This window comes from Pleurodeles waltl, chromosome 9 (assembly GCF_031143425.1).
Source record: "Pleurodeles waltl isolate 20211129_DDA chromosome 9, aPleWal1.hap1.20221129, whole genome shotgun sequence".
Lineage (NCBI taxonomy): Eukaryota > Metazoa > Chordata > Amphibia > Caudata > Salamandridae > Pleurodeles > Pleurodeles waltl.
Window position 1 is genome coordinate 997900016 of NC_090448.1, and position 14669 is coordinate 997914684.

The window sequence follows — 14669 nt, forward strand, 5'->3', positions numbered from 1 at the left end:
TATTTTTATTTTTTGATTTACATACAAGCACTGAATCAGCACTCAGGGGAGATTGCGGACATATCGTGGACTGTTTTTAACAAATTTAAGATGACATGTATTTGGTGCAAGAAGCGTACACATTAACAAATCTTGTTTGCAAGCACATAGGAGCTGCCAGGGTACGGTTAACCTGTACACTGTATGTAAAAGCTGCTAGGGTTACCATGCCATACAAATGCATGTTCCTATGTGCCTAGCGGCAGCAGCTCCCGTTATATTTGAAGTGTCTATACACAGGAGCTCTTGGCATTAACTTGTGCGTAACGTGTGTATACGGGAAATTTAGAGTTGCCGTGCAGAGTGCATACATAATTTCCCATAACGTACAGTGTGCAGCATATGTACAGGTGGCTTCTAAGTGTATGCAGTGGCTTTTAAAGTTGCAGTGGATGCCAAGTCACACTAGCATTGAGTTACTGCGTTCATGGTGTATATACAGGGGCTGTAAGGGCTACAATTAGTAGGCTGCTTAGGATATGCTGCACAGTATATGTAAAAACTGTCGGGGTTACAGTGTGCACGTATGTACAGGCAACTGCCAGAGTTACCGAGTTCAATGTATACGTCGGAACTGTTACGAGTACAGTGTGTTGTGCAGTTTATGTACAGATCAATTGACAGAGTTAAGTGGCTCAGTGTATACATGTGGGCTGCTGGTTACAACTGTGTGCAGTGTGGATACGTTAACATCTAGGGCTGTTGGACATGGTGATCCCTGCAACTCACGTGTACATATACTGTACACTGTAAGGCGAATAGGCTTCAAATATACACGGTGTGTACTGTCCAGAGAACTGCCAAATTCAGTGTGTCCTACCATATTGTCGCCGTGCTCGTATACAACAGCAGTAACCTCATGTTCACAGAGCTGCGGTGGCAGACTAGTTAAGGCATTGGACCCACAATCCAATGGGGTTTCCCTGCACAGGTTCAAATCTTGCTCACAGCATGAGATTTTGCATAAACACTGTTCAGTCTAGATGAGGATATTTCCTCATCCAGTCGCAGATATAAACATTGAAACATTTAGGCAAATTTCACATCCAGGAAGTGTTTTACAGAGCGGACACCTCGCATGCGTGCTTTTGTACTGTTCGTGGTACGGGTCTGTCCTGGCCAATATCATTTACTCGAAGAGTTACAAACAACTTTTTTTATTTTTAACAACTGCAATTTTTACGAAGCGTCCCTTGTTTAGGCTCCGAGTATGCCGAAGGGCCCATTTACAGCCCCACAATAAAAGGGAAATGAGGGTAATGCGTGGTGACATGACCACAGCACAGTAGTGTCCTGCCGCAGACTTGGAGTGATGTGTATAGGGGACTACATATTGCTGCTTTTATTGGGTTCCCCAGCAGCAAGGTCAGCAGTTCTGACTGTAGTGCCTCATCCTATCACTATTTCACTGGAAGCCAAGCTGCTGTACACCATGTCTATAAACCCATTGACAAAGCCAGTAGATCTCGTTTAGGCAAAACCTATTGGCTTTGCCAATGCTAGTCTTTTCTTGTAGACAATCACAGGTTAAACAGCCCAGTAGGTGAGAGGCCAGAGATAGCCTTTCAAAGGCAAACAGCAGCATCTCCTGTTAATGTGATAACATTAACACTCCTTGGAATAGTAGTTTGCTATAAGGATCTATTTAAATTAAATGCCAGCATCACCAAGTTAGATGTGTCTATAGAAACAGAAAAGAAAAATAACGACCTTTCATCCTCTTCTCCAGCCCATCCTCACGGCTGTGTGATAATTATTTGACGTGGTTACAACACCTTGCATCCCGTCTCAAACAAGTGCAATACAGGCTGCAGGTTCTGGTCCACGAGGGCCGCCAGTGGGATGCAAACAGGTGGCACTGGGATACCTGGGAAATATCAGCAGGGAAACGGTGGCTAATTGGATGAGAGGGTCTCTGCAGCACGGCCTCCTGAGCAGAGAAGGCACCAGCAGTAGGAGTGGCAGTAATCCGAGCTCACTGCTGACTCTTATCAAAAGTGGAGCGGCTGCTGTGGGGGCAGCAGGAAAGGCAAAACGCAATCTGCCGGCGAGGCTCACGCGAAACCCGTGACGTCTGTGCAGAGCACAAGTGGAGAGAACTTCGGGCCACAGCGGCGGCACAGAAGAGACAGCGAGGTAGAGGGTCGTTGTTGCACATAACCATCAATCACGTAAGACTTACAAGCTCCTCGATTATTTCCTGGGAACACGCCGCCTACAGGCGAGGACGGTGGATGTGGTGATTTATTCCATGGCCCTCTGGGATCAAGAACCCATATCTAGTAATCTCTGTTATTCTGACAGTGGGAGTTGGGCTCCACCTAAAAGAATGTCTATACAACTAGCCATCACCAAATTTATGGCTGAAAACGATTGTGGGAAGGTCAGACTGAACACTTTATGGGATGCCATGAAATATGTAATCAGAGGCAAATTAAAAGCAATCTTGGACAACAAGTGTAAAGCAAGGTTAGAAGAGAAAAAAATAACTAGAGAGCAAGTTAAGGGAACTATATACGATACACCCAAAATCTGGCCCATTAACTGCCGCTCGGGCTAAGCTGAGGCTACTTGACCTGGACTTTATGGAGATCACTAATCTAGGTCAAAAACAAGTATCTGCTAGGCTGTAACAAATCCTGCAAACCACTTGCCTTCAAGTCACAGATAAACATTAATGAAGACTCACTCATACCTGCAGGGCCTAATCGATCAGGACCAGTCTAGCATCATCCCAGACAGATTGTGGACAATACTCAAATGCTACCACATCTTATTGATAAGGTCCAGATATCAGCAAACAATACCAGACTATTCACCGTAGACTTGGAAAAAGTGTTTGGAGTCCACTGGCCCTACTTACTAGTGACCATCAAGGAGTCTGGATTCAGCAATAGTTTCCATCAATGCACACAATGCGAACACTCCTCTTCCGAGGGCCAAGTGCAGGTGAACGAGGTTCTGTCTGAATCCTTCCCCATTCACAGGCAGGCATTTCAGGATGTCCCATGTCCTCTCCTATTTGCCCAATACAGAGAGCTATTAGCTGAAAAAATCGGAGCTCATGTAAATATTAACAGCATTATCACTGTACAGGGTGGGGGGAGGGAGAGAAGACTCCCAAGATCAGCAAGTAACTGGACGATGCGATTCTCATCCGAACTAAACCCAGCCTGGGCCCTTCCTGCCATGGAAGAAGTGTTGGACAGCTTTGAGGAAGTATTGGGGTTTAAATGACACCTGCAGACGTTGCAGATTCCTAACCTCTCCATGCTGCCACATCAACAAGATACACTCTGTTCACTATTTCTGATTAGCTAGGCCTCAAAGCCAATTATTTAATATTAAAAAGATACAGGTGGCCAGTGGCTAATCTCTCATTGTTCACAGCATGAGGAAAGTACAATGACCTTCTCCAACAGATTGGGGGGAGCTGCACATATGATTGAGGCACTGGGTCTCTTGGCTGAGCAGAATAGCCGCCCTGAAGAGGACTGCCCTTCCTAAGATAATGTAATTTTTTTTATTTTGTTTTATTCAGTTTTAGTACAACCAACAAACCCATGAACACATTGTAACTCCCCCCCCACCTTTAATGACATATGAACCAACATACATTACCCACTGTCCAGCATAGTGCTCTATTAAAAAGCCCAAACCACAAATCTCGGCTCTTGTGGCCGCGCTTCAATCCTTAGTCCACCCTCCCTAGTTCCTAAGAAACTGTTCATGTTTCAATCACTTCCCTCCTTCGAATATTCTGAACACACTACAGCAAGAAATAAACACTTGCATGGGGAGATTGTAAGCCATGCAAGCTCCTCACAATAGAATACAGGCATACACGGAAAAAAAAAGGGGGGGGGGGGGGGGGGGGATCTAGCATTTTATATTATTATCAAGCAGCCCAACATAGGTCCATGGTAGAATGGGGAAGTAAAATGACTAAGACTGACGCTTTATAGAACAACTGACTGCTCGGATCCATATATGCAAGGTTTCACGATGGCACAAGGTCTACAGGCCCAGGTGTAATGATATGTGAGTTTTGACCACTGACTCCATGTTGCACTTAGCCTAGCACTACACGGTCCCATTAGTGACCACCAGCCTCATTTTGCCTATTGACTTTATTTTAGCACTAGCCACTGCCACGGTAAAAAGCTGCAAGTAGTTTCCCAATCAAGGGCTTAGGCTGATAAGAATGTACTCAGACAGCAGGGAACGGACTCGTTTTTTAAAATTAGCATCTTGGGATTGTGGCCAAGTCCAGACGTGTTCTTTTCAAAGCAGGCTGAAAGCAATCAGCATTTTTTTTTAAAATTAATTTATGCAGGGAGAGGGAGGTTCTAGACTTTTCCTCTCTTGTTTGTTCAAAGTATAAGAGGCTGAGACCAGATGGACTTGGGACAGAGTGCAGATCTCAGGCACATCCAGGAGGCAGGAGTGTGCCATCTTTCCTGTGAGGATAATTGATCCCTCTCTCCACTCAATCAATTCTGGGATCTGGAGATCTGATGCTGAATAGGAGGGACATAAAGCAGTGATTCCCTTTTCTCATGATGATGCAAATTTTTTAATTCATTATTTGCTTTGCATTAGAATATAGATACATATATTTGCTGTGTATATTGCAGTGGAGAATCATTTGTACATTCTTTCATTTCATTGCTGTGACCATTTTTGAACGTGTGTTTTCAGTATGCTAATCTCCTTTTAGGAACCTTGCTAATGAAATAATAAATTTCTTCTTTGGAATAAGAAGTGCATTCCAGAGATTTTTGTCAGTGCATGAGTGTTTCAGCTCGGTCATTAGTGAAGCAAAACACCCAGGGCCTCTACTCCTCCCGGTTAATAGATCTACTCAGGGAGTGGGGGATGCTGAGAAGCGCAGTCTCACAACATGCCTCAAGGTCTAAGTTCAACCAGGAAAGAGTGATCCCCTTTGATCAACTAAAATATGTGTGAAAAAAAAAAAAAAAAAAACACTGCAGTCTTTCAGAGGTGGTCCCTTTGCGCTAATTAGCAAAACAGTGTCCAGTAAATCTATAAGGGTGGCAGCCAGCACACTGCTTGCAAATTTCAGATATGGATTCTTACCAAAAATAACAAAAAGACATCTATTCTTGGACGACAAGGAGTACATTTCAGCTATCCCACATACTAGGTATTTAGGCCAGAGAAGATGGAAAGGCAATCTGAGCTTAACTCTAGCACCCTCTCTAATAATACCTTGTTACCAAATGTTTGTTGCAGATATCCATCTGCTGCGAGTCCCCGAGAGGGGGCAATGCGCCATTTCCTGTGCCACCTGTGTTGGAACGGGGAGGGGGGAGCAGATTTATGGATGTAGATGTCTAGAAAATATACTGACAGCTAGAGGTGTGGATCTACAGTGAGGAATATTAAAATAAAGAACATAGTATACATATCACTTCTCTATTTTGAGCTCAGTTCGATGGTTCTGTTGCCCTATTGTTATACTGTTTATTATTTCTATACTGAGTCTATGTAATTTCGAGCTATTAATTTTTAAATGTGTACTCAGAGATGACCTTCTACATTGCTTAATGCATGTTTAACAAAAATGTTAAAACAGACATGCCCAAACAATATATCTATATTCTATCGAGACCATCATGAAAGGCAGCAGCCCAGTGCAACACCATCTGTAATAGAGATCCATTGATCTGGAACCCATATGATGACAAACATTCAAGATAATGTACATTCAAGCAGACAGTAAAAGATAGTCTGTTAGCTGGTCACCTTGCACTTTATTCTGGACTCCAGGAGCCAGCAATGTCTACACAGAATTGGGTTTCAGTCCAGAACATGGCACTTCAGTCACCTCCCCAGTGGCTGATTTCAAGTTACTCTGCTGCTATACAACTTACAGTAGCAAACAAGCATTTGCAATGCAACAGGTCTCGCAGTTAGAGCTATTAGAGCTGTAAACTCCTAACCGGACTTTTCTTGCCACATAAATTCAAAGAAAAAAAACTAGCATGACCACGCTATGTAAAACCCAGTGTGATCACGCTGCAATTAAAAACTGAGTGCAATCGCGTTATGTAGGACAAAAAAAATACAAAAGATAAAGTAATGCAGAAACCAGGCTGAAAACTTGAAGCCTTGTATTTTTTCAGCAGTTGACCGGTGCGCTTGAGGAAGGCTAAATAGCAGAAAAAGCATGACATTCATGCCTTTCACTAATGAAATAAGCGGACTTAAAAAGACGAACCAACGAAAGTGACAGGCATGACATTGGCGTGGTTAAAAGCCCAAAGGGTTTACAACAGGGACAGAGCACTTGTGCGCTCGACCCTAAAAAGCGGTATAGCAGCTCTCATGCTTCCACACTTAAGTTTTCAACAGTGTTCACCACCACACTTACTTGCACAAACACTCTGAAATGGATCCACTCATCTCAAAGATAAAAAGTCTGGTAACCTTCCAATAGGTCACCTCTGCCCTTCACAGGCCTACACTGCGGTATCCCATAGAAATAGGTCATCTCCACTGTTCTAATGAATAACTACCTGAACCCTTTACTGGTTGTCATCGAACCTTGCCCATCTCAATTCGTTTAACCAAGGGTGCTCCTGGTAGGGATGGCCAAAAAACCTCACTGGCCATGTCCCAAATGGCATATATTTGTTAGCCCAGGAGACATATCACTTTAAAGAACCCAAGGGCTAAGCTAGCCGATGAAAATTAACTTTTGCCAAATGCTTCACATTGCTTCGATTCCCCATCTTGTGGTGCAGAATCGAACAAACTAGGCTTGACATTACCCATGAAAGTACGACCACAATTTTTTTCAATATTGGGTGTTTTGTCAGAACGGCAGAGTCTCCAGAAGCCAACATAACACCTAGGTAATGAAAGACTAATTGTGGGAGCAGAATACCGATTCATTCATTGCACTTCAGTGTGTCTGTCAGGTTCTCATTACATGTTAACAAGGGCACCGATGTAGCAGACCCTTACAGCAAGATCTCAGTCTAAGATGCAAGATGTCTAAGATGATCTCCAGAAGCAGGTCTGTAACTCCTCTAAACACATGCTCAAACCCTGAGGTGAGCTGCTGTGTAGAATCAGGCTGCAATCAATGTTCTGTTCGCAGCATCATTAAAAGGCAGAAGGTCTCAGATGTTGTAGGCCAAACCTGCGAAGTTTCAGTGAGCAGACTGTCCTTAGTTTCAACCATTGAAAGGTTAAGAACTTCAATAGAATACTTGCGCAAAAGAAGCAAGCTTCTCTGTAAGGGGCCCAGGTTGGAGTCCAATTCCATCTGCGGGGACGTATCTAGGACACTTACATTCTGTAAATAAACATACACAATGAGAAGGGAGCAAATTATCCACCTCCTCAGCATCATGCTAAAGGTTTTGAAGACCCTTATCTGAAACTGATCCAGACAAGGCTTTGCGATTGCAGCTGTACTGGTATCAAGACAGTGGGGGCTTGCCCAGGAATCCTCCCAAACCTAAGGCTGCTAATTGGTCATCATGTAATAGGACATCTGCTGAGATCAAGTAGACGAAGACTGATCCAGATCTGAAACTGCTGCCTTTGGAGCAGAGAGCGCATTAGATTACTTGGGAGTGGTGTGATCTTTGCTGCAGATGTTTAAGTATAGGCTGTGGTGATGGGGGCCAGGCCATGACCCAATGGGGAGTCATTCAGCAAAGGAGTATGCCACACCCAAGAAGAACTTTGACTGGTGATGTTTTTTTTTTTGGGGGGGGGGGGGGGGGGAGTTAGTTTACAGGGGGTGGTCGAGGGGTCCATAGGGAGACAATACACTCCAGAGGGACCGGTAATTATCTTGAACAACTGCAGCATGGCCTTTTTGCAGGTTTCCACTTGCGGCAAGGTCATCAACAACCAAGGAAAACTTCAGGTGCGTCTGGATCAGTTTGGAGTCCGAAGTTAGCAGGATCAGGTCCTTTGAGTGGCTACTGCTGAACTTCTCCATGGAGTGAAAGTGACTGGCAGGAGGCAAAACCAGTCTAGACTTCTTGCATTTATGGTATGACTAGTCTTTTGACTTACCGGAGGCGGGCGACTAAGTAGAATTGAGACAAAGTGCAACAGATGCTACTTCATGTGCTGGTCGACATACAACTTCACACTGAGCTTCATGTTAGTCTTTGGGTGCATCAGGATGCATTTGCTGCAGGAACACATTGAGCTTCATGTTTGTCTTCTGGTGCACCAGGAAGCTTTTGTTGCAGGACGTCAAGTGATGTAAAGGCCCTAGACTCCACACATGTAAGATGATAGGAGGAATGGTTGTAATAAGACTAACCACTAGAAATCTCTCAAGATAGCATGCCACCTCAGATCGGACCTAGCCATATGCAAATCAGTCTTGACCCTGCTACAAAAGCAACAGTCCAGCCTGAACTGCCAGGCCACATTCTCCCTGAACTGAAACACAAGCAACCCAAGACCGGTTCCATACTGGCTCATCAGTCAGGAATAGACTGGTTCCAGTGGCACAGTGAGCATGGGACCCAGGTGAGGGCATACTTCAGCCACTAAGGGCAGTACACCTAACAAAAGGTGGTAGGAGGAATGCCTGCAATAGTGCTATCCAATGGCAACCGCTTGGGTTAACATTTCAAGCCATCATTCTGTGCCCCACCTAAGACACCACCAACAGATATCTTGCAGCATTCGTTTCCAAAGTTGTGCCACAATCCGAAATCTGCAGGTTTTTGTACTGGGGGGGGGGGGGGGGGGGGGGGGGGGGTTTGTGCGGCTTAGCACACAGTCAAAATAAAATTTGTGGACTTGATAAGACAAAGGCTACAGGTTGAGAACAGAGCACTGGATCCATTGCAAAAGGCATAAAAGGGAAGAAGCTGATATCAGTACAGAGGGCTGAGAGCTATAGATGACTATGTGCTCTTACTTCTACACCTACTGCAATGCCATTAAGTCAGATGGCTCTACCTGTAAGAGCAATCGCTGGAAACTTGCAGATCTAAGGCGGTGGAATTGGAAAGGCAAGAAATAGGCATTTAGAAGGATCCATCAGAAATACAATTTTCAATATGAATACCGGATAGAGGGAAGGTCTTGTGGGTCTCGTATCTTTAATAAGATGTTCAACCTGTACCTCTTGTGGCTATCTGTTGATCTTGCAAGCCAGGTTGAGGATAGTAAGAAAGGCACTGCCTTTCCTTTTGCATAGATCAACCACGTCTACATCAGACTGACTGGCCATTTTGCCACATTACAAAAATGCTTTTAGGGTGCAAAATGTCCAATACTGAATGCTGTACACCAAGGAAGATTTTATCAATTTCAAAACGGTTATCCAAAAAACAAAACAAAAAATACTCTCCACAGCAAGATGAAGCTTTCACAAAACTAATGGAGAAGTTTATGAAAACAGACCAATGAGTAGGCGGTTTAGAACATGAATCCGGTCTAGAATAAAAGTTTGCATCAAACCACATTCATAAGTGGGGCTGAGCCCTGGCATTTATACGTTCATCTGCTTTCATGGTACCCCAAAACCTTTGACAGGGCACTTCCTACCAAGAGATATATGTTTAAGTGTAGAAAATTACCACCCCAAAATGTGTCTGAGGCACAGAAAAGGCGGTGGGGATATTAAAAGCGTGGGGTAGAGAACCAAACACTGGCAATAAAAAGCAGTGGCACCCTGAGTACTGCACTCCCAATTACCCAGCTAGGACTACTGTGTATGCAGTCTTCAATTTGACATTCAAATCTCTACTTTAACTGGATAGCTATTCAGAATGGACACAGACTCAAAGGATAACCCTGCTTAAACAGCAGAGAAAAGGGATCCACAAAACTAAAAAAGGTATGACTAAAGAAATGTGCAGCATAAGAATTTTTTCTTCCATATTTCTGGGCACAGACAGTTGATGCTGTAGAAATAGAAGGGATGACCTGAGCTCCAATTATTCATACTGTCCACGATTCAAGGTCTGTCAATTGATATTTTGTTTTAAAAAAACTTTCTGGCCCTATCTGCAGTACAGGCAATGCCCAACCAGTTGGAGTTGAGGAAAAATAGCTAACGATGTGGCACATTTTTGTTGTTTTCTGTTTGAATGACAGGCCATACACCACTTGTGTGGTGCTACTCCAAGCAGAGCAATAAAGTACGCTGCATGGTTTTGTAATTTATGTAGCAATTTTAGTTCACAAATAGTGTTCAAGCCGTAAATACAGGTTTGATTGTCCATGGATAGATGACCATAACCATTATTCACAGCAGCCCTTCTCACAATGATATGCCAACATCCAAGGGAAAAACTGGATAAACTCCTCAAACATATTGCCAAGATACCCTACATGGTTAGATACAATTTTACACAACAGCGCTACTAAGAAACATGAAATCGCCATCTGCTGGGAAATGGGCATGTCTATCGACTTACAAAATGTGTTAGCCATTAGCAAGTCCTCTCCCCTTTACTCAATAACGCCAGCTCAATTGAAAAAACAAAAACAAAACACACACACACCACAACAAAACAGCACCCCAACTAGGAAAACAACTAGTAAATATCACAAGCTAGAACGGGTTCCAGTATTTTATGGTAATCAAGTTGCTGGGCAGAAAGTAAATCATATTAATGCAGTTAAGTTTATAAATGTTATGCTTCCTATGCCACAAACCCTACCACCAGCATTTTGCATTACACTTTAAACACTAGTCTTCTCAGACTAACACAAAAAAAAATCCCCTCTAGATTACACAATCGTTAAATTGATCACATATCTTGGGTGAGGCTGCTAGGCAAAAGAGACAATATGGAAATAAACATCTCAAAAAAAGCTAACAAAAGTTTTAAAAATAAACTAATACCAGGTTTGTGTGTTTTTTGTTTTTTTTTACTGTGGCACTTGGCCTCAAATTTGGTGGGTAACAGGAGAGGTGTGGCCCTGCATTGAAGACAGTCCTCAGGAGTCAAATAATAGCTACCAATTAACATCAGGTTTGATTGGGTGCATACATAGAACACCCATGGAACTTCCAAGCATACAGCAAGCAACAAACAATACTAAATACACCATGATCGAAAGTAATGATGAAACTTCATAACAATGAATTTAATACCTTTCATTATACTTACTGAATGTTTTGCAGATGTCAGAGACTGCTTTGAAGACTCTATCCGAGTAGTTCACTTTTACTCTTACATACTTCATGTTTGGAAGTTGAAGACGAAGCAGCTTGTGCTGAGGTGTGAACTGGAGTCTTGCATCCGCCTGAATACCATATTTGTCCAAAGTCCAATGAGTTTTAAGAAGCCAAGTCCTTTTCTTTTCCCACCAAAGAGCATGATCAGACCAATCCTTTTTGACATCTGTAAAGAAATTAAGTAGATACTTCTAACATTCTTCTAACATATTCAGATGCTTTCACAAATTGAGATGTGCATATACATACAATTAACACCCATTACAGTACACGCAACAAAAAAAATCATCTTAAAAAGAAAGATGCGGAGAGTAGCTCGCTTAGCTACTTCAGAACATACTTACTCTGACACGATATTGTATGCCATTATCTAAACATGTATCACTATTGAAACAGCTTAGCATAAACTGATCTTCCAATTTTTTTTTTAACTAAAGTTGGACATCATAGGGATTGGCAGTCCGCATCCTTAAGTGGCATACGCAAAATCCAGCCATGTTACAAAAGCATTAAACTAACTATAGCAGTAGGGTGCAGAACAACAACAAAAAAATTATCACTGTGACCCAGATATCCAAATTCTCAGTCTTCAAGTAAAAAACACAACTGCCATTAATATCTGTACCAGATGGGAAGTTAAACAGCAAAATAATCTATATTCAACAGCATTTTAAGGCTAGGGGTAGGTGGTAAATTCCACTCCACTGGCAGAGTTTTGCCCACACTGCGCTAGGCTTGTAACGTGGAGTTCTGGCAAAATTCCACCAACTGCAGTGGCGGACTTTTTTCTCCCATACCACTTGCCAATGGTAAGTTGGCGTCCCCAGCCTGATTTTTGGACACTAGGAGGACACCTGGAGAGATTTTCACAACGCAGGTTGTCATGGGCCACTGCACTAAAAATCAGGGTGAGCAGTGCAACATGCTGATTAACACCTGCATAACTCTGCAGAATCTTAAGAGTTTTTTCAAGCAACTCCACGGAATTCTGCAGAGTGACACTCTGCAAGTTCCACCCATCACTATTTAAGGTCATGACTAACTGTGGGCAATGGCCTAGCAAATTCACCACTAACAATCCTGCTAGACCCTGTCCCATTCTAATTCCATTCTTGAACCTCCATTTAGGGCCCAGGGAATAAAAAACTTCCTTGAAAGATGTGGAGTAGCTGCTGACTTTGAACCTGGAGAACCAGGTTCATGTCCCGGTGTCCGCTCAATAATCTGTGCTTTTGGCAAATCACTTAAATCGCTCATGTTTTTAAAAGAAATATATATATATTAAAAAATAAATGAATCCAACCTTGTGTAATGTAATCTGGAGCACATGTAAAGCTCTTAAATGCCGTTAGGCCAAGTTCATACCATATAAACATCTTAAAAATATAATTTAAAAAAATTCCATGGATTTCTTTTGAATTTTCCACAGGTCATTCGCCACACCTACCATATGAAGTCATAAAACAATGCTGTATTACATTTGAAATCAAGTCTTGCTTGGAAAAGAATGAAGAGCTTCATTCCACAGTTATCAAGAGACAGGGACTAGAATTGATTTTATTATTAGGGTGGACACTGCAAGCCATGCAATTTGTTATCTTTAAGAATAATGTCAATTTTATGCGACAGGACAACTGGTAGCCATTGTTTTGATTATTAAAAAAAAAAAATCTGCAAGTCAATTTTTATGCCTAAATTTTATATACAAATTCTCCAAAGTATGTGTAACAGAAATATAGCTGTTTAGCTCCCAATAAGACTTTCAAGTAATATCTCAAACGTTTTTGAATAATGGTATTCAGTTTCACTTTATACGTAACTCATGGAAAAGATAGCTGCAATAGTTATATATAAAAAAAAAAAAAAAAAAAACACACACAACACTTCATAACAAAGTAGTAATAGCTTTGTGTGCTGTAAGTATCACTTACCATTGCTCAATTTTATACTCAATTTACGTTACATCGAAGGACAAACTGATTGAATCACCTCTTTAGATAAATTAAATTTGAATTTGATTAGCAAACTCTACGCAGTGCATGAGTCACCGTAGTATACCACAGAAACCCGCCCTCTGACCCCCAAGGTTTGACAACATGAGCCCTTCAGGTAATCAATTTCACACCTTCAATCACCCCTGGAATTCTGTACCACTTTTTTTTTTTTGTCTTTTCACTCAATTTCACTCCTCCGACTTTCTTCAGATCTATTCTTGCCCTTCGATTCTTCATGCTACTCTCTCATTACCATTTTCTCGATGACAGACTCTTACCCTCTTCTTTGGTCAAGGTACTAAACCCTCTACCATAATCTCTTATTGCTCTTCTCTCCACTAAGCACCTAGCATTGGTTTTTAATCTTATACTTCCTTAGTGACGTTTTCTTTCTACTAGTTTCTTTCTTGTGGATTAAAACAATCTATGCAAGTTATAAGAACTATTTTTCAGTAAAGTTTTTATGCTGAATTTTTATATCATGTGCTTCAGTTTCCATGTTCTTTCTCTGAGGAGGATCATAAAAAGTATATGCCACACATACGCCGGATTAACTGTACTGCAAATTAAGCCCAAATGCACAAAAGATTCCAACTGTGTCAGAAACCTCGTTAGATATACAGGAATTATCAACAAGCTGCAAAAAAATAAAATAAAAAATAACTGACAAAAAAAAGGAGATGTCAGACAAGATTTAAAAAAAAAAAAAAAAAAAAAAAAAAAGAAGGGCTAGGAGTAAGGAATGAAGGGACCAGACTACTCAGAGGTAGTGTGTGTTTTAGGGGTGGACTGGAAACATTCTCCAACTAACGAGCGCGGTTCTGCAATGCCCTAGTTTTTTAACAGATGCAAGCAAGAAAGAGCATTAAACTACGACATGTAAAACGAAAGGTAGGCGAACAAGTTGCAAACTATTCTCTAATGGAGGAATCAGTATACAAAAGGTGTGTTTGTGTCCTGAGAGTCAACACAGAATACAAGTCTCTGTGACAGAAAAGTGGGAGGGTTAAGTGTATAAATGATGTTCGATTAGGAGGTCAAGGTATATGCCTACTAGAGATGAAATGTAATGTGCGAGTAAGATCCAAGTGTTGCAAGCGTCAGAAAGCTGATAGCGAAAGGAAAGAAAAATAGTGAGGCAGTTGGTTATGATTGTACTCTGGTATTCAAGGGTAGGATCATTTATGCAAGAGTGTATGTGGCAAAGAATGGAAGATATCTTCTGGGTTGGTTATAATGTGGATAAAACCTGGATCCCAAACATGACCAACTGCGGAATATGAAGGCAGAAAACTATATAGAGAATGTAACACAAGAGTGTGCTTTCTGTGTGGAAAAAGATATTTCCTAAAGTACTCTCTGAAGAATGGGGAATGCTATAGGAAAGAGAGAAGAAACTAATACTCAAGAGTAGAACAGTGTCCAATGATCATATG

General features: G+C 41.8%; 1 protein-coding gene across 4 annotated transcripts in view; it reads right to left on the bottom strand.

The window, feature by feature from the left end:
- The window catches only part of FERMT2 (FERM domain containing kindlin 2), a 375557-nt gene that overhangs the window by 296492 nt on the left and 64396 nt on the right, over positions 1-14669 (bottom strand). For all 4 annotated transcript variants that reach the window (XM_069208559.1, XM_069208557.1, XM_069208560.1 and 1 more), the window contains exon 3: positions 11172-11405. In XM_069208559.1, coding sequence (XP_069064660.1) covers positions 11172-11405 — 234 coding nt within the window. The remainder of the gene's footprint in view (positions 1-11171; positions 11406-14669) is intronic.